The sequence below is a fragment of the Anolis carolinensis genome, chromosome 2 (assembly GCF_035594765.1).
Source record: "Anolis carolinensis isolate JA03-04 chromosome 2, rAnoCar3.1.pri, whole genome shotgun sequence".
NCBI classification, from domain to species: Eukaryota; Metazoa; Chordata; class Lepidosauria; order Squamata; family Dactyloidae; genus Anolis; species Anolis carolinensis.
Genome location: NC_085842.1, coordinates 131,059,996 through 131,086,519, shown reverse-complemented (window position 1 = coordinate 131,086,519; position 26,524 = coordinate 131,059,996). Strand labels below are relative to the sequence as shown.

General features: G+C 41.2%; 1 protein-coding gene across 1 annotated transcript in view; it reads left to right on the top strand.

Annotated features, from left to right (window-relative positions):
* Positions 1–26,524, top strand: part of fasn (fatty acid synthase) — a 64,650-nt gene that overhangs the window by 19,467 nt on the left and 18,659 nt on the right. Inside the window, exons 7-27 of the mRNA XM_003217289.4 lie at positions 942–1,057; positions 1,513–1,647; positions 2,299–2,758; positions 3,566–3,753; positions 4,155–4,344; positions 8,195–8,289; positions 9,159–9,293; positions 9,406–9,609; positions 17,382–17,497; positions 17,823–17,998; positions 18,341–18,532; positions 19,104–19,184; positions 19,285–19,464; positions 19,991–20,170; positions 20,390–20,593; positions 21,611–21,921; positions 22,373–22,762; positions 24,267–24,431; positions 24,631–24,749; positions 24,840–24,994; positions 25,384–25,587. Of these exons, the coding sequence (XP_003217337.1) occupies positions 942–1,057; positions 1,513–1,647; positions 2,299–2,758; positions 3,566–3,753; positions 4,155–4,344; positions 8,195–8,289; positions 9,159–9,293; positions 9,406–9,609; positions 17,382–17,497; positions 17,823–17,998; positions 18,341–18,532; positions 19,104–19,184; positions 19,285–19,464; positions 19,991–20,170; positions 20,390–20,593; positions 21,611–21,921; positions 22,373–22,762; positions 24,267–24,431; positions 24,631–24,749; positions 24,840–24,994; positions 25,384–25,587 (3,996 nt within the window). The remainder of the gene's footprint in view (positions 1–941; positions 1,058–1,512; positions 1,648–2,298; positions 2,759–3,565; positions 3,754–4,154; positions 4,345–8,194; positions 8,290–9,158; positions 9,294–9,405; positions 9,610–17,381; positions 17,498–17,822; positions 17,999–18,340; positions 18,533–19,103; positions 19,185–19,284; positions 19,465–19,990; positions 20,171–20,389; positions 20,594–21,610; positions 21,922–22,372; positions 22,763–24,266; positions 24,432–24,630; positions 24,750–24,839; positions 24,995–25,383; positions 25,588–26,524) is intronic.

Here is a 26,524-nt window from a genome sequence, read left to right as displayed (position 1 = left end):
GGCTAAATTTGGGGCATTTTGAGGAAGTTTGAGAGGTTGACGTTGGAGGAACAAATTGTGTTATTTTAATTTGTTCCTGGTAGTTTTAAGGGAAGAAAATTACCACGTCTTGATACTTTTAGGGTATTTGGTGGGGTTGGTACACACAGAAAAGGGTCTGAGAGCTTCATGGAGTCCTTGGGCTATCCTTTACGCAGACTGGCAGTGGCTCTATAGATTTTCAGAATGTGGTTTTCCTTAGCCGATCTGAAAATGCCAGGGATTGCATGTGATCTGCTGCTCTTCAACATCACACCTAGAAAAAAATATGTTCTCAGTAAAGTTTGCATGCTGTGGATAGTATCTTATTCTTCTGAGTTTTTCATCTTTGAAATTTTACTTTGAAAATAAAATAAATGGATACGTTCTTGAATTTTAAATATAATATTTTGTAAAATGCTAAAAGCCAAATCAAAATTGGAGCCAAATAACATATATCAGATTGTTCTTTTAAAGAAAGTGATTGATTTTTAAAATGCTGTGCTGTATTTGTGATACTTAGCACATTTCATGGGTGATTTGTGGATTAACAACAATTGTCAATGTAATCCTATGTGGGTTTCTCACTATGGGTATATGCCTTCAAATTGACTATGACTTACAGTGACCCTATCAAAGAGTGTTTTCTGCTAGATTTATTCAAAGTAGGTTTGAAGCTGAAAGAATGTGATTTGGCCCTGGTCACCCAATGGGTGTTGAGCAGGAATTTGAATCCTGGCCTCCTGGAGTCCTAGTCCAGTATTTAAACCACTTAGTGCACTGGCTGTCTTCTGAGAAGTAAATCCCGTAGAGTTCAGTGGGACTTATCTCCAGTTAAATTAGTATAGGATTATGTCTTAAATGAGAAAGTACCAATAATTTCCACATAGGAAACCAGGATGTGACCTATCACATTGTTGCAGGTGTAACCTTTCCCTCTGGATGGATGCAGCAACAGTTGGTCAGTTCTCTGTACCGAGAGTCTGGGATTGAGCCTGAAGATGTTGAATACATAGAAGCTCATGGCACAGGCACCAAGGTTTGTTGTCTCTCTGTTTTTACTCTTTTCCTTTAGTATTAGCTTATCTTTTTTTTTTGTTTCCCTAAGAACTCCACTATCTTTTCTTTACTAATTCCTCTAGCTGCATTAACAGAAATTAAATTACCCATCTGAAGTCTTCACAAGCTTCAGTCTAGTTCTAGCTACTCAAGCATTTTATTTTGGGCAGTTTCAGTGACATTGGGGTACAGATGGAATCACAAAGTCAGATTCCTCAATGTGAACAAATATATTAACGAGGGAAAGAAAAGTGGAGCCACTTTGATGGTAGACATGACAATTGGATCCTTGCCTGTACCAACCTGTTTCACCCCCATTCACACCCCATTATGTTGTGTCCTTCCATACAAAGTGATGTACAAGATGTGGGAAAGTGAGCCGGCCTTGAGTGACTCTCAGATCTAGCCTGACTTTCTGAAATTCTTGGTTGTTAGGTTGGGGATCCTCAGGAAGTGAATGGCATTGTCAGTGTCTTCTGCCAATCAGATCGACCACCACTGTTGATTGGATCAACCAAGTCTAACATGGGGCATCCAGAACCTGCTGCTGGCCTTGCTGCTTTAGCAAAGGTAAGAAACTGGACTCACTCTCCCTGCTCATGATCCCATTGCATTCAAATGTGGTTGTGAGACTGGGGTGGGCAATTTCACTGGGTCTGAGGGTCAGTTGTCTGCCCTGAACCTGGGATCCCTGGGAGCTACACAGTCTACCAAAAACTCTGTGGGGATGTCCACTTCCAAGAACATGACAGGGCTGGCAGATTAGAGAACTGGGACTCATGATTTCAGATCAAGGTCAGGATGAGAATTTCAGATAATCCCTTCTATGCTAGTTTCTTTGTAGACATTAACACTGACCCATTTATTCTCAGTTATTTTGATACTGAATGCAAAGAGATGTCACAGAGAAAGAAGTATATAATCATGCTAATTGTAAGGCTGCCCTGAGTCCCCCCTCGGGAGTGAGAAGGGCAGCATATAAATGCCTGTAATAAATAAATAAATATAACTGAGAAAACTCTGTGTTATAAGCAAGAAAGAGAGTGAATTGCAAATATATATATATCCTTAATGCAGACTATGGTGAACATTTCCGAATTCCAGCCATCTCAGGTTCTGTTTAAAAGAAAGTACATTTTTACCAGTTCTGGTTAGATCAAAATTGTTTTAATAAACTGTTTGCACTACACTGTGAAATTTCTCTCTATCATTTTCTTTCAGGTGGTCCTCTCTTTAGAACATGGTCTATGGGCGCCTAACCTTCACTACAATACCCCAAATCCAGATATCCCTGCCTTACAAGATGGCCGTCTCCAAGTGATTACCAAACCAACTCCCACAAAAGGTCAAATCGTTGGTATCAATTCTTTTGGCTTTGGAGGTTCAAACGCCCATATCATCCTGAGACCCAACAAGAAGAAATCACCCCCACTGGAGACTCCTCTATGGCCACGATTGGTACAGTTTTGTGGAAGGACTCAAGAAGCTGTAGAGACATTAATAGAACATAGCAAAAATCATCAGGAACATACAACATTTCTGAGCATGCTCAATGACATCTCTGGGATTCCTGTGTCATCCATGCCTTATAGGGGCTACACCTTGATTGGCAGTGAAAATGATGTGAAGGAGGTCCAGAGTGCTCAGTCATCAGGGAGGCCTCTATGGTACATTTGCTCAGGTAAGCACATTCAATCTCCTTTGCTTCTTGTTGAAGGCTTGATTATATGTGCCCAGCCTTCTGAAATTGCTATGTTTATACTGTATGTTGTAGTGCTGATGAATCATACATATACTTATGTAGTAGCCCCATGTAGATGTTCACTTTGTATGTAGATTAATGATTTAAGGAGAGAGGGCATATTGCCCTGGTCTTCTGCATCATTATTTCTGGTTGCTGTCAACATGAGAAGAGCGAGAGTGGAAAGCAGAGAACCCTCCCTTACTTTCATATACATTAGATCCCTGAATAACAAGGTTCCAAATTAGGAAAAGAGCTTAGGCAGATATCTGAGGCTCCTGGAATCAGACTATATCCTTCCATGCATAGAAGGACAAGAGAACTGAAGATGAAGAAGACAGTACCAGCACACTCCACCTCTTTGTATGTCTAATCTATAAGCAAACCACTTGCCTGAACAGGATTATTGTGAAATGACAATTCCTTCCTTCTGGATATGAAGTGTGAAAGTGGATGTCTCCATGATGTCTCCAATTACCCATATTGGAACTGCTGTGGCACAGACGGGAGAGCAAACCAGCTGCAATTAACTGCAATGAATCACTTTGACCAGGAGGTCATGAATGAGTTCGAGGCCCACTCGGAGCTATGTTGTTTGTCTTTGTCCTATGTTAAAAGGCATTGAATGTTTGCCTATATGTGTAATGTGATCCGCCCTGAGTCCCCTTCGGGGTGAGAAGGGCGGAATATAAATGCTGTAAATAAATAAATAAATAATAAAGGTGCTGTTACATTCTTATTCCATAGGCATGGGAACCCAGTGGAAAGGCATGGGTCTTAGCTTAATGAAGCTTGATCTTTTCCACCAGTCCATCTTGCGTTCGGATGAGGCTCTGAAAGACACAGGTCTGAAGGTGTCCGATCTACTTCTGCATGCAGACGAGAACACATTTAATGAAACCGTTAATGCATTTGTTGGCCTTGCTGCTATTCAGGTAAGAATGAAAGATGTGTCACTCCCTTTTGTACTTGATGTATACAAACAAAACCTTTAGGAAACTAATAGTTGTGCTGTGTATTTTATTTATGTATTTATTTACGTCATTTCTATCCCACCTTTCCCACCTGAGGGGACTCAAGGCAGCTTACAGATCTGATAAAAATTCAACGCCAATAAAAACAACAATACAATACAATAAAACATAAAGCAATTTGAAAACAATTTACATTAGGCATTAAAACGCATGAGACAATATACAAAACTTAAAACAAATAAAGTGCATTAATCGATTTGTCCGAAAACCTTACGCATAATCCTGTGTAGAAACTTACCAAGAGAAGATGGCTTATTCAGCTCTGTTTAATGTAAAACCTAGATACATTTTGTGCTTTCCAGATTGCCCAGATTGATCTTTTGAAGGCTGTGGGTTTGCAACCTGATGGGATCATTGGTCACTCAGTTGGAGAGCTGGCCTGTGGGTATGCGGACAACTCCTTAAGTCATGAAGAGGCCATTCTTGCTGCCTACTGGAGAGGCCGCTGCGTCAAAGAGGCCAAACTGCCTCCAGGAGGCATGGCAGCTGTTGGTAGGTGATCAAAAGCCCTTCTTTCCTTCCTCTGCCAAGCTGTCATATTTTCCTCTACAGTTAATCAGAAGTGTTCATATTTGATTACCTGTTGCACATGGGAGCAGGCTGAAGGAGGTGGACCTTTTGCCTTATTATTGCTTATAAGTAATGGTTGACTGCAGTTACATGCTATTAGTTCGATCTAATCCATGCCATTAAGCAGCTCCCAACAGTAGAATAGTTCAATTCTACTTAGAAGCAAATACACTTGTGCCAACAGTACCCTGAGATGTGGCTGAAACCCAGTCCATTTAGAAGTTACGCTCACATGCTGTTTTTTTTTTTCAGACTATAACTCCCAAAGTCCCTGGTCAATGTGGCCTGACCAAAATATATTTCCTCCCAAGCTCCACTTACCTGTACCTAAATTTAACCTACTGGTTTCTTCAGGTTAGCAAGGTGGTGTGGATGTCTTTGCACATGGAAAAGTTAGATAACATAGCTGCTGTGTTGATATGTGACACAGGAAATTAAGATATAATAAAAGTATTGGTGTCTAGTAGTTTTCATGCTAAAATAAATTAATCCAGAGTGCAACCCAACTACTGTGTATTTCTCCCTAGCTTCCAGTCATATTATTGTGTCATCTCTCAGAAAGTTTGATGGAGACCTTCAGAAACAGAACAGTTGAGAGTATTGCAAGAGCTGAATTGTGACAAAGTATCTGGTGGGGCATTTCTGTTATAATGTACCTGTGTGTTTGTGCCTTCAGTTTGCCTGTCGACTTAAAGTGATCCATGAATTTCATAGGGTTTTCTTAGGCAAGCAGTACTCAGAGGTGGTTTTGCCAATTCCTTCCTCTGAAATATAACCTACAGCACCAGGTATTAATTGGCAGTCTCCCATCCAAGTACTAGGAAAATATGTGAGCAAACTTCCATGTTTCTAGGAGTGTTTCTGAGTCCTGTAACCTGCAAAAGGAGTCCACTGTGCTGCCACTGCCGCCACCGTCAATAGACTTTGTCTGGATCTACACTACCTATGTAATGTAGTTTGAAACTACCTTATATGATCAGTGCAGACTTATATAATGTAGTTCAATGCAGTTAAACTGAATTATATGGCAAAGGGTCAGCAATAAATCCAACTTTTTAGAGCATTCTGTTTTAAATCAAGGTGTTCTGTGAGCATCTACCTTGTTTAGAGTAGGTTTTCACTCTTGGGAACATTATTTTGTTTGAAATATTGTGTGTGCTCCCTGTGTGTATTGATTTAAATGAAATGCACTCAGAACTGACTGCTTTTTATTGCCATTGTTTCTAAAACCACTTAATTTGGGATAACAGGGAACATAAAAATAGGAACATGATATATGTTGTATACCCCTAAATTGATATGTTAGAGACGGCCACTAACTTTCTCTGTCATTGAGCAAGTCATGCTTTATTATCTCTGTCACTGGTGTGATGAAGTTAGATATTAAATATGACCTACCTCACCAGGTTATTATGCAGATGGTTGAGCTACAAGATTGTAAAACACTTCATATGTAACTACTATTAGTAGTCATTATGAAATCACAGCTTATGTAGATCCTTATCTTAATTTCAGAGAGGCATTGATCGAAGAGAATGTTTTAAAATAACCCTTGTGTATATCAATTCTGGTCCTTTAGTCCAGTGATTCTCAAACTCTGCTCCTAAATATGTTTTGTATTTCAACTCCCACAGTTCCTAACAGCTGGTAAGCTAGCTGGGATTTCTGAGAGCTGAAGTCCAAAACACCTGGAAGAGTAGGGTTTGAGAAAAACAGTTTTAGTCCAATAGAAAATTTAAGTGGATGTCCATCCCTGTGGAACAGTGGTTCTCAACCTGTGGGTCCCCAGATGTTTTGGCCTTCAACTCCCATAAATTCTAACAGCTGGTAAACTGGCTGGGATTTCTGGGAATTGTAGGCCAAAACACCTGGGGACATACAGGTTGAGAACCACTGCTGTGGAATGAGTGAGGCTCTTCAAGCAGCTAGGAAATTTTATCACACAAGGCAGGCAAATTGCAATTACAACAGCAGCATCTTTGCCTGGGACATCGCATGACATTGCTTCTTTCCTGTTGCTTTCCGGTGGGAAACAGACTGGAAAGCATTTTTATATATACACAGATAATCTGTTAGTGACCACCTTTTGAAAAAGAAATGTCTTCCAATGGTCTCCCACTGGGAGAACAGGAGGTACGCTCTTCAGTGTGATAAATCGGAGGCAAAACCGCTGTTGTCCTACTGTAATTGCAATGTGCCTGCCTTGTGTAATAAACTCCTAACCCCAGGGCCTCAACAAGGAGAAGTGCTGAGGTCAAATAACAAGTTTTATGCTGATCTATATGGTACATTGGATTTGGTTTTGCTATCTCTAGTTCATGGACTAGAAATTCTTTGCATCCTTATAGAATGTCCTGCCATTCAATATCAATGACTGTGTTTTAATCGGTCATTAAGGCACCTTCTACATTGCCATATAAAATCCAGATTATCTGATTTGATCATCTAGATTATATAGCAGCATAGAAGGGGCCTTAGAAATGTATTAAAGTATTGTCTTTTGTGATCATGACTATAGGCTTTAGATGGACCATGTTTATGTGACTTGAAAGAGACACGGTTTCCCTTAGTGCCCACACAGTGTTTCCTTTGTTAAACTGATGTCTCTGATCAAACAGGTTTTGCAAGTTTTTTAAACAATACAAACATCTGCAAAACCTGTTTACCTTAGGCCACTGTGGGATGAATGCATACATCATGAGCTATGATCCCTTTTTCGAGCCTCCCTTCAATTATCTCTTCTTTTACAAAAGCCCATGATTTCCCATCATTCCCAGTTACTACAAGAATGATAACTAGCAATCTTATCTAAATAGTAGTGACACATATGTCAATTAGGTATTTCACTATCTTATGACCATTACAGGATTTTTCAAATGTCCTTCCTACTGAATGATTTTAGGGTTGCCACATTTTTGGTTGAGCTGAAACTTCAGCTGTCAGTTTCAATTAATCAAGGTGGTTAGATGGAACTAAATTGTAACTTAAGCTCTTTTACACATATGATTTGCTAGAAGTATTTATTTCTCAAAGCTATTTGAAAGGAACACTTCCAGGACAACTGAAAGAAAGGAAAGACTTGTTAAAATATCATGACCTACAACTTTCATTCAAGCAAATTTAAAATGTTGGGCCATTTTGATGCCAGACAAATGTGCAGATAGGTTGTTGGCCTTTTGGCCACACATACAGTGTTGGTAAGCACGGAGCATAGATTTATCCAGTTGAGAGGATGATTGATCCTTGTACAACTTGGTATTTAGTCATGCTGTGTGTATACACCTGGGAAGCCACCAGGTTGAGGAAGGAAGATTTCAAACAAAGGAAAAGTGCTGTTAGCTGCTTTAATTAGCAAGTTGAAAATGACCCTCTAATTTACCACAATTAATTGGCCATTTCATTTGCTCTTTCCCCATTTGACTTGCTTTCTAAATGTTTTGCAAACCCGTGGGATTTTGTATTTCTAAATTTTAGTAAATCTGCTTATGACTGAATTGTTCATCAAGGGAATTCTATATTACTTGTTTGTGGAACAGGAGGTGAGATTTGGATAGTACTGAGGAAAATACTCATTTGCTTCTTTCCCACCTACCAACCCAATATTATGATGCAATTTGAGATAATGCCAAAGGGATCAATTTGTCCTAGGTCTAGCATGGGAATGAGAAACCAGAAAACCAGGGTTGATGAGCTTCACTTATTCCTTACGAAGACTTCTTTATAAGTACTCCAAAATGGCAGGGAGTCATCCAAAGCAATATATGTTTTGCAGGTATGACATGGGAGGAGTGCAAGCTCAAGTGCCCTCCAGGAGTGGTGCCTGCTTGCCACAACTCTGAAGACACAGTCACTATTTCGGGACCTCAGGTGAGAATGCAGCATGATTGATGACTTTCTCTGTTGTGTAGTTAAGACATCTGCTGGCATCTTCCTCACCATTGGAATTTTACCTGAGTTAAATCTCAGGGCACTTCCAGACAATGTCAAAATGCGAGTTTTAAAAGTGGGCCACAAAATTCCTGAAAGCAAGTCCACATACAGACTTGCCAGTTCCGGGAAATGGTCCCCTGCTGTCTTGACACCTTCCTTTGAAGAGGATCAAGATGGAGGACAGACTGGGAACATCTGGTGGAAGTTTAAAAAAAATTCTCTAAGATGTCCTGGACCTCATATGCGTGCATGTGAAGATCCCAATGTACACATAAACAGATTTCTTCTCTCTTCATGCAACTGTTAATTCAAGCTCTGTTTAATATTATAGACATCAGAAGAAAGGAATGGTTGCAGAGAGTTCTAACTTGCTTTCCATTTGTGCTTCCCTCCAACCATCTGTGTGTCCATGGTTCCATTTTTTGACAGCCCAGTTAACTGTTTCAGGCTTTTAAAACACGTGTTCTGGAGCAATCCATACAGGGGAATGGGAAGGAAATCACGTGTTTTGCATGACTGCAGGGATATACAGTCATGTGAAGGTGCACATTTTTGGGGCAGAATCAGGTTTTAAGCTCACATTTTAAACATATGATTTTCAGCTGTTAACCTAATTCTGCCCATACTTTTCCCAAATGTCGTTTAGCCACACACCCTTTTTATCCCTGTTATTTCCGGGTTTTACTGCATGTGTAGCAGGGCCCTCAGTGGGTCAGGAAGAAATCCCACTTTAAGCCATGTCAAATTAATTGAGATTGTAATAGAACTTTCCAAAGTAGATTTACCATTTTCATTCCTTTCCTTAGAATCTGGTGTCCCAGTTTGTGTCTAAACTGAAAGCAGAAGGTATATTTGCCAAAGAGGTGCTCAGTGCTGGAGTCGCTTTCCACTCTTGCTATATGGCATCAATTGCGCCAGTCCTACTTAGTGCTCTGCAGAAGGTAAAATTCCTTAAGGACTTCTCATTGGGAGAATACTTCTTTTGGTCCCTGTTGCCCAGTTTTCGTGTGACATTTGCTTGATGCTGCCTGTCTCCTTTTTTCCTCCTTGTAGGTTATTCCCAGTCCAAAGCCACGTTCACCTCGCTGGATCAGCACCTCCATCCCTGAATCTCAATGGCAAACTGAACTGGCTCAGTATTCCTCTGCCGAGTACCATGTGAATAACCTTGTCAGCCCAGTCTTGTTCCAGGAAGGCCTGAGGCATATCCCAGAAAATGCTGTTGTAGTGGAGATCGCCCCACACGCCCTTTTACAGGTATTACCCTTGGTGACAATTAATGGGCTGAAACTATTAAGATGCTGTGGAAAGCACTCCTATTTTCTAATAACAAGAATGCTCTTTCATCTCCTGTTCTTATTCTTAGTACTTCCAGATACAGTACTTCATATAGCTTTTCCTTTCACATTTAGTAATCTGAATGCTTCAGTTTACCTCTGTGCATAATCTGAGTTTTCTGTAGCTAAAGACAGAGACCAAGATCTTATTTAATGCCAACAACGATGGCAGTAACAGCAGTGGTGTGTGTGTGTGTGTTTGGTAGATTGCTGACCATATCAGAGGACATTCCAGGGACTTTCTGGTAGCCATTCCTGCTGTGGAGCCGAAGGAGTAGAGCTTTGTGGATTTGCCATTCAGCAAATGCAGAGGCAGCTTGTGCAAGGAAGGATTGGATACCTTTTTGCACACATTTCAGCTGCTAGCATAACTTCCCAAGATGATTCCAGGTGGAGAAACAAGGGATGCTTTTAAATGAGCCTATTATTTTGCAAACCTCTTGATTAATTCACAGAGTGTTCTGGCAGAGGGGTAAATGTAGCATTTGTAACCCTTTCATATTTAAGGAAGAAAAATCAGAGAAGCTACAAAGTGTCTTTTTACTGGTATTGCTTGTAACCCTTTAGCTGAAAATGCTCTAGAATCAGTTACAAGTATTGTTATCCTACATGGGAGCAATGTAGCAGGGAAAAACAAATTAGCCATAAATATTTCAGGATGTGAAACGGTCATATTTTGTTAAATAGTACTAGATCAGTCTGGCAGTGGGATAGGTGAGCAGAAAGTTGGTCCTTTGTGTGTCCAGAGGAGACATAGTATATGGATGTGTTTGTATTATGATTGTGGGACAGGGCCGGCCCCACCATAAAGGCCATTGACGCCGCCGCCTCGGGCGCAGGTCCCGGGGGGCGCCGTCAGGCTGGGAGGGAGGCGGGGCACCGCTCTGACGGTGCCCCGCCGCCCGACCAGTGCGCCCTGGCCTTGTGGCTCCCTCTTTCGCCGCCCGGGGAGGGGAGGAGGGATCGCCTCCTTCCCTCCCCGGGCGGCGAAGCCTGGTTCTTTCGCCGCCCGGGGAGGGGAGGAGGCGATCCCTCCTTCCCTCCCCGGGCGGCGAAGCCTGGTTCTTTCGTCGCCCGGGGAGGGGAGGAGGCGATCCCTCCTTCCCTCCCCGGGCGGCGAAGCCTGGTTCTTTCGCCGCCCGGGGAGGGGAGGAGGCGATCCCCCCTTCCCTCCCCGGGCGGCGAAGCCTGGTTCTTTCGCCGCCCGGGGAGGGGAGGAGGCGATCCCCCCTTCCCTCCCCGGGCGGCGAAGCCTGGTTCTTTCGCCGCCCGGGGAGGGGAGGAGGCGATCCCCCCTTCCCTCCCCGGGCGGCGAAGCCTGGTTCTTTCGCCGCCCGGGGAGGGGAGGAGGCGATCCCCCCTTCCCTCCCCGGGCGGCGAAGCCTGGTTCTTTCGCCGCCCGGGGAGGGGAGGAGGCGATCCCCCCTTCCCTCCCCGGGCGGCGAAGCCTGGTTCTTTCGCCGCCCGGGGAGGGGAGGAGGCGATCCCCCCTTCCCTCCCCGGGCGGCGAAGCCTGGTTCTTTCGCCGCCCGGGGAGGGGAGGAGGCGATCCCCCCTTCCCTCCCCGGGCGGCGAAGCCTGGTTCTTTCGCCGCCCGGGGAGGGGAGGAGGCGATCCCTCCTCCCCTCCCCGGGCGGCGAAGCCTCCCTCTTTCCAACCCTGGCCGCGCCTCCCACGCTGCGTGGGAGGCGGGGCCAGGGCGAATAGCATGGGAGGCGGGGCCAACCCTGGCCCCGCCTTCCACCCAGCGTGCCCTGGCCCCGCCTCCCACGCAGCGCGGGAGGCGGGGCCAGGGCACGCTGGTTGGGAGGCGGGGCCAGGGCGCAGGAGGCGGGGCCGGCGGGGGGCGCTTTTCAGCGCCCCCGCTTAATATTTAAATTTATCTCCGACCGGCCCTGTTGTGGGACTTACTCCCAAGGGAGACCTGCTTGGTTTGATGCCCTTAATTCTGTTTACTAGAGTTCATTCTGATGGCTAAATTTGCTTAGTATCATTTCGTTTTTTGTTGTTTTTATTGTGGGTGATCTTTATATTTGATTGATACTTGGAAAAGTCTTTGCTCATTCAGTGACTTCTGAAATATCTTCAGGTTGTTTAAAACTACTAATAATGTGCTTTTGGTAGCAAAAAGTCTTTATATTTAGTAGTTTCTCCACACAATTGGTTTCATAAGGAATAGAGATGGATGCTATTTTCCAAAAAAAAAAAAAAAAGAAGAAGTTTTGATTGTCTTGCTGTCATGTTTAGAATAGCGTTTCTCCCTAATTGACCTAGCATTTGTTATTTTGAGCCACTAGGAAAGTTCCAAAGAAATAGACATACACACTTCTGGGCTGCATTACTTTTATAGAACATTGAACTGCTTTATTTCATTGATTATATTTGTTCCTAAAACAATGAAAAATACAGAGACCTTCTGAATTGAGCTTTCCATCAATATAGAATGGTGGATGTACATGCACATGCAGGGCATTACAATAACTTAAGAACCAAGCAAAAACAATTCTGTACATATCTCTTCAGATCTATGCCTTGCTGACTACAGTGGGGTTGTACAATAACAAGGCTCCTGTTACTTCTACTTGTTTCCAAGTGCCTTGCAAGAGGAAAAGCACTGCAGCTGTAGTTTTCCAGCACCCCAATTTCCAGCACCTCAGAAAACCTTGAGCATTTGTTTTAAGATTGGCAAGAAACAATCCAATAACCTGATCCTAATAATCAAACTAGTTTAATTTGCACCAATATGGAACATTTTCCAAAGGAACACTGTGTACAGAAATCCAAACAGAAGGTTACCGAAGTATGATTAGCAGCGACAAATTTCTGTCTCTTTAAGAGGACTCCAGCTTAAGTTTTTTAAAAATGATGATCCAGAATGGTGTAGTGATTTGAGCATTGAATTACAATGCTGGAGACCAGTGTTCAAATCCCTGCTCATTCATGGAAATCCATTACAAGTAGTCCCCAAGTTACGAACAACATAGGGTCTATAGGTTTGTTCTTATGTTGAATTTGTATGTAAGTCAGAATGGATACATTTTTAAAGTATAACTCCAGCCATATATGTGTGTGTGTGCATAAACACACACACACACACACACACACACACACACATAAAATGGAACCTCTACTTAAAAGTGTCTCAATTTAAGAGCATTTTGAGTTTTAGCTGTCATGGTTTTGCTTTGACATAAGAGCAGCATCTTTAGTTAAGAGCTAGCGCCAGAAGGAGCGCAAGTGTGAGAGTACAGGGCTTCAAGGAAGCAGCCTCCATGCCTTGTACTCTTGTCTGCTTTGAGAGATTGCTGTCTGCTTTGCTCTTGTCTGCTTTGAGGAACTTTGGGTTAGTTGATTTTGTGTGGTTTTTATTCCTGATATGTTTGGCTTCATGAAAAGAGAGTGAGAGAGAGCAAGAGAGGGAGGGAGGGAGGCTGGAATGAGTACAGTATGAAGAAAATGATGTTTCTGCCTCTTCGCTTTGTGCTTGCTTGCCGCAACTTTGTGCTTCTACCATATTAAAGTTGATCTTTCTTTTTTATTGTTCCATATGAATGTGCATTTATACATTATTTGTTATTTATGAAGTACATTTTCTTATTTAAAAACACATAACAAAAAGGGGCTGGGGGCTGGAACAGATTAATAGAATTTCAATGGGAAATTTTGCTTTGAGATAAGAGCATTTTGAGTAAAGAGCTTGGTCATGGAATGAGTTAAATTCTTAAGTCAATGTATCTCTCTCTCTGTGTGTATATATGTGTGTGTATACAGTGTGTGTGTATATGTATATGTGTGTGTGTTTGTGTGTGTGTGTATGTATGTATATGTATATATGTATATATATATATGTATGTATGTGTGTGTGTGTATATATATATATATATATATATATATATATATATATATATATATATGAACTTTGGATAGCACAGGGAAGGGAAAGGTTAACACCCCTGTGGTGTTTATTTTGTTGTCTTTGCCCCTGTTCAGAAGATTTCACCTCACTTTCTGTCCCTGTGATAATTTTGAAAAATTTGTCTTGTTGTCAAAACAGGGACTGGGGATAAAGCTTCAGTGGATACACTTTTTCCCCATGATAACTCTTTCAGGAGTAAATTTCCCTTCCGAGGGGTAGATTTCTCCCATTTTCTGTTGTCTCTCCCCCCCCCCCCCCCCCCGTTCTTAACTATGACTCATTTAGAAGTCAAGTGTTTGTAACTTGGGGACTGCCTGTATGTCACTTTGGTCAAGTCAAACGCTCTGTCTCAGGGGAGAGCAAAGACAAACTCCCTCTGACCAAACCTTCCTGAGATAGGGTCACCTTAGGATCACCATAAATTAGAAATACCTTGAAGACACATAACAGCAAGCCATTTTGAGCTGCTATTTGCAGAGGCACATGTGAGATTGAGAGAAGCATTTAAATATCAGTGCAGAAAACAGCAACATTTTAGCTTGATTATTTGATTAATTCCAGATATATATGTGTAGGATTGCTGTTGTACCATGTGATCCCGCATCACAGAAATAAAAGTAGGTTCCATTGCATTTAACAATATGGATTTCCCCCAAGTGACCATAGATTGGTAGCTTTGGGCTACAATCACATCCCTACTTTCTTGGAAGCAAAATGCATAAAAATAAGAGCTGACTATCCTTTTCTCCATAAATATATTAAGATAAATATTCAACATTTTGATAATACAATTCTCTGAGATGCCTCTTAAGTTTATTTGGTGCTACTAGCAATTTATGCAGATAATTCAATGCAATAACATAAAAGCAACTTTGATTTGGACTGTACAGTCTCAAGCGCTACCACACACTGGTTGCTTTGCACATAGGAGAATAGGAGAATGCACAAAAAAGTATAGACTTACTACAAAAGAGACAAAACTTCAATTCCTGAGTATACTAAAGCTATCAAATATTAGAAGAATTAGGAAAGGCAAGCTCTTGCATTACAGAATTTATGGGCATTTTCTTTCCACACACATTCTAATCCATGTCTGATGTACACTGTGGATTTATTGTAAATCTATATGACTAACCCATCAGCCTTGGTTTTGATTTCATGACTTAGTTTTTAGGGTTTTTTTTTTTAGTAAACTTCCAAAATGGCACTGAAAGTAGCATTATTTCAGTGATAGCATTCACTTAATTAAAAGCTCCTCTATTTATGGAACAACAATGGATAAGTCTTTTGTCTCTATACAGTGAATACATAGCCTGGATCTACACTGCCCTATATCCCAGGATCTGATCCCAGACTATCTGCTTTGAACTGGATTATATGAGTCTACACAGCCAGATAATCTGGGATAAAAATATCTGGGATCAGATCCTGGGATATAGAGCAGTGTAGCTCCACCCATAGTTGTCATTCACATTTCGTGGTATTCACAGGATTGCGAAGATTACACTGTAGTCTTCCAGACTCAATCAGAAATACTTTGCTGCTGCTGCTCCTACCTTACCAGTTTGCACACCCAATGCATTTTGGAGTACTACCCTGTTTCCCCGAAAATAAGACATCCTTTGAAAGTAAGACCTTTGCTTACTTTACTGAATTGCTAAATATAATGCCTCCCCTGAAAGTAAGATCTAGCAAAGTTTTTGTTTCAAAGCATGCCTGCCGAACAGAACACCAGAGCATGCAGGATCAGTAAATGTACGTACCATAGATTGTTGTACATGGAAATAATGGTAGTAACAAGAAATTATTGATAGGATTCACAGTTTGTCTGGTTATGCTGGTTTGTGATGACAACTACTGCACAGTATATAATAAATGTTCAATTTTTTGTTCAACAATAAATGTGAATTCTTCTTCATGGAAAAATAAGATATTCCCTGAAAATAAGACCTAGCACATCTCTGGGAGCAAAAATTAATATAAGACACTGTCTTATTTTCGGGGAAACAGGGTAGGTGGCATTTGGTTTTAAGGACTTGTGGGCAGGGCCTGTGACATCATCATTCATTCCTGATAAAAGCCAACCCCTCTTCCACTGTGCTCATATCATTTTGTGGACGTTTAATAGCATTTTTGTTGAGTTTTAGCATTTAAATTTTAGAAAGCAATGTGTTCTTCCTCTGAGACAATGAAAAATGCTTCCCTCTGTATTATTATTTTTATACACAAACATACACTGCTAGCTTTCTCAATCATTTGGGGACAGGATATTTGTGCTATTGACATTGCAACTGCTGGTGTTTAGAGCTGAAAGGAATGTGAACTTTTAATAAATCAGCATTCTGTTGAAAGCATGAAAGGGCAGAAAGTAGATAGATTAGTAGATCTCAGGGTAATCTGAACCATTTTGAGAGGGATTTCCTTAAAAAAACCCAGTAACTCTGATGTTCTCATCAATGCAATTCTGTGCCTGTTTACCTGAGATCTAAGTCCCAACATGTTCAGCTGGACTTATGTACAGATAATTACATATAGAATTTGCACATTAATGAGACTGCATGAATTAAGACTAGAATTTGAATGACTGACGACTCTTCCGCACATGACTAAATTCCAAGAGGAACTGGGATAATATATCTCATTTCCTCCTGGGATTTAGTCCCCACACCCACCCCAAACCCTGGGCTTTCCCTGGGAGGGTTACAACCAGAGGTTGACCCGGGGGGGGGGGGAGCATGGAGCCAGCCCCCAGCCCCCATTTACCGTCTAAATTTACCTGAGGAACCTGGCTGTATGTTCAGGTTCCTCTGTCAAAAGCTCCTGGCATGTCAAAATGATACATCGGTAGGTTGGAAGGGGGGGGGGAGGAGGGATGTCAGGTAAGTTTAGGGGGTAAATGGAGTACTGGGAGGGAGGGGGAGGATGCCATCCTGCACCTTCAGGCCCGGGTGCCCAAAGATGGCTGTGGGGATTGACCCTGTGGAAGAAGTCCCTGGAATCTGTTCCCACAGGGCTCACACCTGGAAAGATCTAAACCTTACATTAAGGTCTGGATCTTTCCAGGTGTTTAATTAATCTGGAGTAAACTGGGAAATCCCAGTTTACTACTGATTAATTCGAGTTTACCTGAGGCATCATTTGGACACCTCAGGTAAACATGTGACAGGTTGTGGATTAAAGGCCTGTCTGGAAGGGTCCTGAGTTTTCTTCTGATACTGGAAACAAATGGCTAAGGTATGCATTAGTTTAGAGTCTTAATTTTCAGTGTATGTTTGCACACCATAGTAACTTTTGTGACTCTAGTTCCCACTGGAAAAACCAGGAGTCTCACAAAATGACAATAGATAAAAGGTGTTTAGTATGCACATTCTTGGAAACTAAAGTGAAATGAAACACTTTCAGTCAATTCTGCTTAAAAGATAATATTGGGGAGGGAGAAGGGGGCACCAGAAGAAGAGTTGTTCACCATTATGAAAGGCAGGTTGCAACATTTTTATTACTCTGATGTAGTGCTTTATGCTTTGGTATAATGCTGGGATTTATTTCCTTCCTTTAGACTAAGGGTGGGGCTGCTGATACTGTGTTTGGTATGGCTGATAGCTGCTCCTGGTGTGACAATGAAGTGAGAAGAAAAGTTTTACCTAACAAATTTCTTGATTCCAGTCATCTATCAATTGGATTAGATACCTCCCAAAAAAAGTTGATGTCCTAGATACAGTGTATTTTTAGAGGAAGGAAGTTCATGGGGTTTTCTGCTAACATTTTGAACTTTCCAGGCAATCCTAAGGAGAGCTTTGAAGCCAACCTGCACCATTTTACCCTTGATGAAGAGAGAACATAAAAATAACCTGGAATTCTTCTTGACACATGTTGGAAAAATCCATATGACAGGGTAAGGGGATGTTTATTCATTCATATGTGTAATATTATTAAAAAGCAGAATTTCAAATGCTCATACCAAAATAGGAATAGAAATTTTACAACCAGCTAGAATATTGGTGTACTAGAAATTATATGTTTTCCTCCACACTCCTTCAGGGATAGAAAGTATTGTGCTTTTTCAGAAGAGCCTTTTGGGGGCGGGTTGGATATATTGCATTGGGATATTCCTGGGCCCAGCCTACTCTTCACTTTAGGCCTGTCACCCATGGATGGCTGTGTTCTTTTTTAGGACTATTGGGTAAACTTTTATTAAATCCTCTCTTTTGTGTTCTCAGAATAAACATCCTTGCAAACAACCTGTATCCACCTGTGGAATATCCTGCCCCTATGGGAACTCCATTCATCTCCCCATACATTCTGTGGGACCACAGTCAGACATGGGATGTGCCCAAAGCTGAAGACTTCCCAACAGGCTCTGGGAATTCTGGAGCAGCCACAGTCTACAATATTGGTGTGTACTGGAAATATTATGCATTCCTCTCTGATCCTTACTCCCTGCAAAAACAGAAATCTGAAGAGGTCAAAGTAGAGTGTTTCTAGCTTCTGACTGGAGAGTATGCATGACTCATTAAATGCTTTGTGTCACCACTTTAGCAAGAGAAAGATGCTGATGGGCAAAGGGGGGGGGGGGGGAGCTGCCTTCTTTGTTTGCAGCAGTAAAGCCTACATGGTGGGAGGAAAAGTGAGAATATTTGCATTTGAATACCTTAAGTACCTTTTGGATCTGTTTGAAACAGCGGTTGCTTTGGAGTTCTAAAAGCTATGCTTTGTTCTTTTCTATGATTGCTGACAGATGTGAATCCTGAATCAGCTGACCATTATTTGGTGGGTCATTGTATTGATGGCCGGGTCCTATACCCAGCAACTGGCTACCTGGTACTGGCCTGGCGCACTCTGGCACGCTCTCTAGGCACCTCCATAGAAGAAATGCCCATCATCTTTGAGGATGTTACAATCCACCAGGCAACAATACTTCCAAAGAAAGGTGAGATAAGCCAAGTGTCTCCCTCTCAGGTACAATATGATCGATGTGAGGATTCTTTGAAGGGCAGTACCTCAAAGCTGAATTAACATAGTCTGGTGAAATCATTCATTAAAAGGAATAACAATATGACCATAGTACAGGAAGCTTAAATCTTAAGAGCTTTTGTTCTAGTCGGCGTACTGTGACAAATGAATATTGCTATACGTAGGATTGGATTTTCTGACCATCCCAAATACGTTGGGATATTTCTACAACTATGAAAGCAGAACTGAAACTCTTCTGATATGGAGCCACAGGATTAGTGGTTGGGGACCCCAGTGGCACCTCATAGGATCCTGAATGGCTTCACCCACTATGCCCGTTGTTGTTGTTGTTGTTGTTGTTGTTGTTGTTGTTGTTGTTGTTGCTATCTTTATTTCTACCCACCTTTCTCCCTGTGGGAACACAAGGTGACTAACAATCCCACACTTTTGCTTGTTTCATTTAATAAAAAGTAAAAAATAAAAAGCCCACAAACCAGATTTTCCTCTTTCTTGCTCTAATATCTCCTCAATTTCTGACTACCTTGCAGGCTTAACACAACTAGAAGTGAGACTCATGCCTGCTTCCCAGCGTTTTGAGGTATCTGGAAATGGAAATCTGGCTGTAAGTGGTGAGTAAATACATTCAGTGCATTTGCTCTGGAGAAATCAAAATGGCTGTGTACTCCTGATGACTGACAACCTGTTGTCTTGTGTGGATTTATCTACCAGGAAAAATATCTCTTTTGGAAGAAGCTGCTCTAAATAACTTTCGTAACCAGCAAATTGACTTGGGGAGCCAGCTGAGCTCAGACATTCAGCTATCAAAGGGGGACATTTACAAAGAGCTTCGCCTGCGTGGCTACGACTATGGGCCAACATTCCAGGGACTCCTCGAATCCAGTAGTGATGGTAATTACAAAACTCTGACTTGGAAAATAGTGTTAAGCATTGTCACTTTAGCTTTTGGAGCTTTCCAGTTAAGATAGTAAGATGTGACATTTGAAATGTATGAGACTTCCCCATTGTTTCTTGATGGTTGAGGTGCTAAGAGGTTTCCCATCCACATTTGTCTGAATGCAGGTAAAATTCTCCAGTGCAGTGAGGAACATTACATTATTCATCACATGAAGAATTTGTCTTGCATTCAAGCAAATATGATCTGTAGCTTTCTTCAGATCTTCCTAATCATATGAAGGGGTCAGAAATTGAGGAGAGAAAGACAGAATATGAAAAACTCAAGGCACTGAATAATCTAGAAATCATTGTAGACATGGTTTTATGAACTAGCTAGCAAAGGAATCTTGTCATAGTTATTACTGTAAGCCAGAAGCTACAATTTACTTGTACAATGAATTGTAGTTTCTGGCTGACTGTGTAATAGAGATAACATGCCAATGATGGCTGTTTGATTAATGAGGTTATTTCTCATCCTCAGGGAATTCTGGGAAGGTGTTGTGGAATGGAAACTGGGTCACATTCCTGGATACCCTGCTGCACTTAATCATCTTGGGGGAACTGGGAAGAAGTCTGCGCTTGCCAACCAGAATCCGCTCTGTTTGCATTGATCCCAAACTACACAAAGAGCGTGCACAGACATACACCGATGAGATAGAAGGTAATGGCTTTTCTTTTCTTTTCTTTTTTGCAGGTACAACCCAGTAAGATTATGGGAGCCAATAATTTAAAGTTGCAGTGTCTCTTAAAGCAGAAAGGTAGATTTGTGGAAGTACACCTATTAGCAACTGAAGTTTCTTTGCAGATGTTAGGCTGAATTCTGAAATAGGCTTTGCTGTCTATTTCCATACTTTATGCCTTCTCTCTTCCTGCCATACAGCTTTCGATGCTGTTGTAGACCGCTGCCTTGATACTATCACAGCAGGCGCTGTTCAGATCTGTGGTCTTCATGCCAGTGTGGCTCCTCGGCGACAGCAGGAACAGACCTCTCCCACACTAGAGAAGTTTTGCTTTGTGCCCTACATGGAGGATGATTGCTTGTCCTCCAAAGCTCAGCTTCAGTCCAGCTTTGAGCACTGCAAAGGTAAGATACATTTGTATCCTTATAATTACTTTCAGAGTAATTACACTATAAGAAAAGGAGGCATCAGGGCCATGAAATAAAATGCTTTGCTTGAGCAGTGATCTGAAACCTGTTGGATGCAGGAGTCAGCTGAATGCATGTCAATTTGCTAAGAACATAGGATGCTAATTGTAGCCTCATGTATTTGGAGCATGTAATAAAAATTGTTCCAATGCTTCCAATTACAACAAAGACATCTGGGCTATAATTCAGGGAGAAAACCTAGTCCACAGGACATATATGTTGCTTTATAGTCTACTGATCTAATTGCTGTTCTTTGAATGGCACTGAGCTCCTCTAGGTGAGAATCCTGGGAATTGTTGTTTGGGGAGGCACCAGCATTGGTCTACAACAGGCTTGGGCAAACTTCGGTCTTCCAGGTGTTTGGACTTCAGCTCCCATAATTCCTAACAGCCAGTAGGTCAAAAACACCTGGAAGGTCGAAGTTTGCCCATCCCTGGTCTACAATAACATATGCTATGTATTTCTTTCTCAATTAGACTCGGAGGGGGGGGCAAAGTTCTGCCCTCTCATGGTTATTTTTGCAGACCTCATCCTCTCCAGAAATCCTAGTCTGCCTATTGGCTAGTCCAAAAAATGAAAAGCGCCAAGAGCATCAATTACACTTTTAAATGATGGTGCTCCATACCACAGCACATCAAAAAGTCAACATAAACAACCTATGTGTTTCAAATTCAGGAACGGATTTTCATCCACTTCCAGGACTTTTTGACACTTCTGACAGCTTTTACAGAAAAGTAGAGCTTAAACCCACAGCAAGGAAAGCCTTTCCTTATATACTTGCATTTATTTGTATAAACTGAAAACAATAACATGCAATTTACAATTAATTTGAATTGCTTGTACTGTAAATAGATGATTGATTACATGTACAACCATGGCTCAGTTAAATATATTCTGTGGAAAAATACTTTATCATTTTGTTTTGTTTTGAAATGTGTGGTTTCTTTCCTACAGTATTGATTCAGAGCTTACAAAAGAAGATAGCAAAGCATGGGGTCAAGTTGGCTATCCAGGGGCTTGAGAGTGCAAAGGTCCCTCCGCAGGCAGAGCCTGGACAAAAAGGTCTCTTGCACATTCTTGCTGAAATCTGCCTCCTGGAGCTCAATGGAAACCTGCACTCCGAACTAGAACAAGTTGTAACTCGGGAGAAGCTGCATCTTCAGGAAGACCCCCTTCTCAATGGCCTGCTGGATTCTGCTGCATTGAAATCTTGTGTAGACTTAGCACTGGAGAACATTACAGGTTACAAGATGAAAATAATAGAGGTGGGTTGTGGTGGAGTTCTGCACAGCTCAGAACTCTGAACTTTTTGTCTGCGGTTTAATTATGGACTAATGAGCAGGAATGAGAGGGAAATGTATGTTAGCTGATATTTTAAGTTGTTTTGGATTCCCATTGTCAGGTGAAAACCACAAAATTTTAAACTCTTTTTAATTTTTCAAATGTATGTTTGTGTTTTAGAAATGTACTCAAGCATTGGCACAATCCATGGGGAAAATGCATGAAAATACACAATAAAATGCATGCAGTAGGAAAATCCATACCAAAATATGTGTAAATATTTATGCAGGAAGGCAAAGAAAAGTTTGTAACCTGATATGGAACTCCAGAGGAATAGGAATTATGATGGAAATCTAGGGAAAAAACAATGAGAAATCATAACATGTTTTAAACATGATATATTAGCTTTTTATTGTCTCCACTTCATATTTACAGGCTCTGGCAGGAGATGGGCATTTATACTCACGAGTCACAAGTATCTTAAATACTCAACCAATGCTTCAAGTAGACTATACCGCCACTGATCGAACGCCAGAAATCCTGGCATCAAAAGAGACATATTTTCAGGAAATTGGTGTTTCCACTGAGTTGTGGGATCCTGTTAACCCTCCTTCTGGAAATTTGGCAAACGCTAACCTTTTGGTTTGCAATTGCTCCCTGAATACTTTCAAGAACCCAGCAGAGGTGCTCTCCAACATGGCAACAACCCTGAAAGATGGTGGCTTTATCTTATTGCATACTCTCCTAAAAGATCAAATTCTGGGAGAAATCGTTGGTTTCCTTACTTCTCCAGAGCTTCAAGCAAAACAAGGTCTTCTGACTCAGGTATATTATAAACTACCTTATTTCTTCTTTGGTTTCTCTATATACTGTTTTGTTCAGTATGCAGACGTTTGGATATTTAATAAAAATAATTGTGTTGTTGTTCATGGTATTTATTCCTAGCAAATAACAAGGGGCTTTACTATTAGATTGGTGTGTATATAAGGAATAAGCAAAATGCAGTCAGTGGGCCACAGGTGGCTCCAAAGATCTGCCCCAAATCCCATTAAATGTTTTTCTTAAAATAAATTTATTTCCACAACACTCGAATGTCTCCAGAATGCAGGGCCTGCAAGTAAGTCCTCTAAAATTCAGGAAAAAATGAAACATGTAGAATAATGGAGTCACAGAGTCTGAAGAGACCATTCGGGAACACACAAGCAAGACACCCCCAGCAGATGGCCTTTTAGTCTCTGCTTAGAAACTCCCAAAGAAGGAGACTCCACCACGTTCCAAGGCAACAGCATATTCCACTGCCAAACAGTGCTTAAAGTCAGAATATTCTTCATAATGTTTAGGTGGAATCTCTTTTCCTGCAATTTGGATCCATTGCTCCATGTTTCTAGTCACCAGAACAGCAGAAAACAAGCCTCCTCTCTCTTCCTTATAACATCCTTTCAAATATTTAAACATGGCTATCCTGTCCTCTCCCAGCCTTCTTTTCTCCAAGCTAAGTTGTTCCTCATAGTGCTTAGCTTCCAAATCTTGAATCATTTTGGTTGTCCTTCTCTTGGAGACGTTCCGGCTTGTCAATAACCTTCATGAATTGTGGTGCCCAGATACAGTGTTAATTCAGATGAGATCTGACCAAAGCAGAATAAAGTGGGACAACAACAACAACAACTTTTACTTGTTACCCGCCTCTCCTCACAGCTTGAGGTGGGGCACAACACAGCTTTGACTTCCCTCAGTCTAGAATATGCTTCTATTGATGCAACCTATTACAGTATGTGTATAGTGGCCTCATCCTTAAACAGAGGAGTAGATGGATAGGATTTAGGCTGCAGTCCGGTACCTCTGAGAGTATATCAAACTGAACTCAGTGAAGTTTACTTCTCAGTAGAGACACAATATTGCACTATTGCAATTACAAATGGCTACTTTGTGGTTCCTCTTCCCCAGATCCCCTCTTACTATTGAACATATTGATAACATTCAGTATATGACTAATATTGTTTAGTTAATGCATCCCAATGTAAACCAGTTTAATTACCCTAAATATAAGGAGAAGGCAAAAAACTGAAAAAATAGCCATTAAAATGAATTCTTGGCAACAGAATATTTGGCCTAAATGCAATGTTAGGTCACAACTAGAAATAGACCAATGGAGTCAATAAGGTTTTCATAGGTCTTGGTTTGGCATTTGATAATGGGTTCAGTAGGTTTACTCAATTTGGGCCACAGTTTCCTGGCTCATTAGTATATGGAGCCAGTAACTAAATACATTTTCTCTAGGCAACACATGTTTAGATCGATTTTTATCTTCCTAATTTGCTTGGTTTGGCAGGTAAAATGGGAGGAGTTATTTAGCAAAGCTGGTCTGAACTTAGTGGCTGTGAAAAAATCCTCCTTCGGTGCAGCCATCTTCTTATGCCGTCGGCCACTTCCCATGAAGCAACCTATTTTCCTGCCTGTGGAGGAAACTCAGTACAAATGGGTGGAACCTTTGAAGGTAAGGATTTCAATATGGAAGGTAGTATGTGTTTTTTAGTCTTGTTCCCAGGCTTCCCATTTACATTCAGATTTCTCAATGAGAATCTTGAAGGACCTCTCTTGACCCATGTGAAATTAGCGAGCTGTGGTTTGCGTGTTATGCATTATGGAAATCACCCTTTTTTCCCCATAATAAGCATTTCGGATTTCTCTTGTAGGAAATGCTAGCAGATGCTTCTGACCAGCCCATATGGCTAACTGTTACCAATTCTGGCACTTCAGGAGTTGTTGGGATGGTGAACTGTCTGCGTCAAGAACCTGGAGGCCATAGAATCAGGTACAGAATTTCATCTCGCAATGTTCTGGACATCTGGCACTAATGTGTGAGAGAGAAGAATCAGATTAAGTCTTGTATTTTACTTCCTAGGTGCCTTTTTGTTTCCAACCTGAATGCTTCTTCTGCGAAGCCTCCCACTAACCCTTCTGCTAAGGAGATGCAAGTGATTCTCCAGAATGACTTGGTGATGAATGTTCATCGCGATGGAAAATGGGGCTCTTTCAGACATCTACAGCTGAAACAAGGTGATTCTTATGCTAAAGTTTGTGACATTTCATTTCCATAAGAAATGGAAGATAGCAATAACAGAAAAGACAGTGGTCCAGTCTATATATATGCTAAAAAAATGATAAAAATAAATAGTCTTCTGCTCCCGGAATATCTTCCTGATTCTGTTAAATGAGAAATGTCATTTTCAACATAGTCAAATGGTATATAACTCCAGGATGACACACACTTTTGTAATGAATTCAGATTATAGTCAGAAAATCTGAGCAGTGGCCACAATTGGCTCACATCAATTCTAATGTTTGCAATGTGCAGTGCAACTTACTATTAAATAAACTTATCCTTGCCATTTTTCTATTTGTAAAATGGAACAAGGCTGACTGCTTTCTATCCTGGTCTTTTCCAGCTCAGTCTCAAGAGATGACTGAATATGCATTTGTGAATGTATTAACACGTGGGGATCTTTCTTCTCTTCGCTGGATTGCTTCTCCGCTATGCCATTTCCACACAACCAACCCCAATGTTCAGCTCTGCAAAGTCTATTATGCATCACTTAATTTCCGTGACATTATGTTGGCTACAGGAAAACTCTCCCCAGATGCCATCCCAGGTGAGTTGGGGAACATTTCTGTAAGTGGAGGATTCCTAGTATATTTTTACTACTAGCATACTGTCTATAACCTCTCATTTTACTTCATGTAAAAAATATGATTTAAAAATAAGCATTTTATCAGAAATCCAGACTTGGGAAATGCCCAAAACTCTGTGCTTATGTGTTTCATGTAGAAGGTCCTAGGTTTAGCTCTTGGCATCTATACTTCAACAATGAAGAGAGCAAATTTTGGGAAGGACTACTGCCAGAAGCCTATGAAAGCTACTGCTGATCGTAGTCAGTTAGGTCTAACATGGGCCAATGATCTAAACTCAGTTTCTCCTGACTGATTTACACCAGTGCCCTAATACCTATTTTTTAAAGATTACATATATATGTTGGAACTAAGAGTCTTGGAAGAGGTTTAAAAGAGGGAAGTGCTCCTCCTTTATTACTATTAAACCTCAGTATCTTGAGACTAGTCATATACTTCAGTGATATTATCCTCAACAAAAATAGAATTAACATTTTTGTTTTTGTATAGAGAAATTACTTAACATCATCATTAATATATTCTATATCATATTATGTAATAGCATATTATAGCAAGATGGTTTCTGCAGAAACTGCTTTGGCAATTCATACTGTTTTGGCAGAGAAGCTTAATATTAGGGTAATAAATAGGTTCTTATCTTTGCTCTTAATCTAGACATTATAGAGTCATAAAATCATAGAAGCAGGAAAACTGCATTCAAAGCACCCCTGACAGATGTCCATTCATCCTCTGCTTAAAAGCCTCCAAAGAAGGAGCCTCCACCACACTCTGGGGCAGAGGGTTCCACTGCTGAACAGCTCTCGCAATGAGGAAGTTCTTCCTAATGTTCAGGTGGAATCTACTTTCCTGAAGATTGAAGCCCATGTTTCGTGCCGTCATCTCCAGGGCAACAGAAAACAA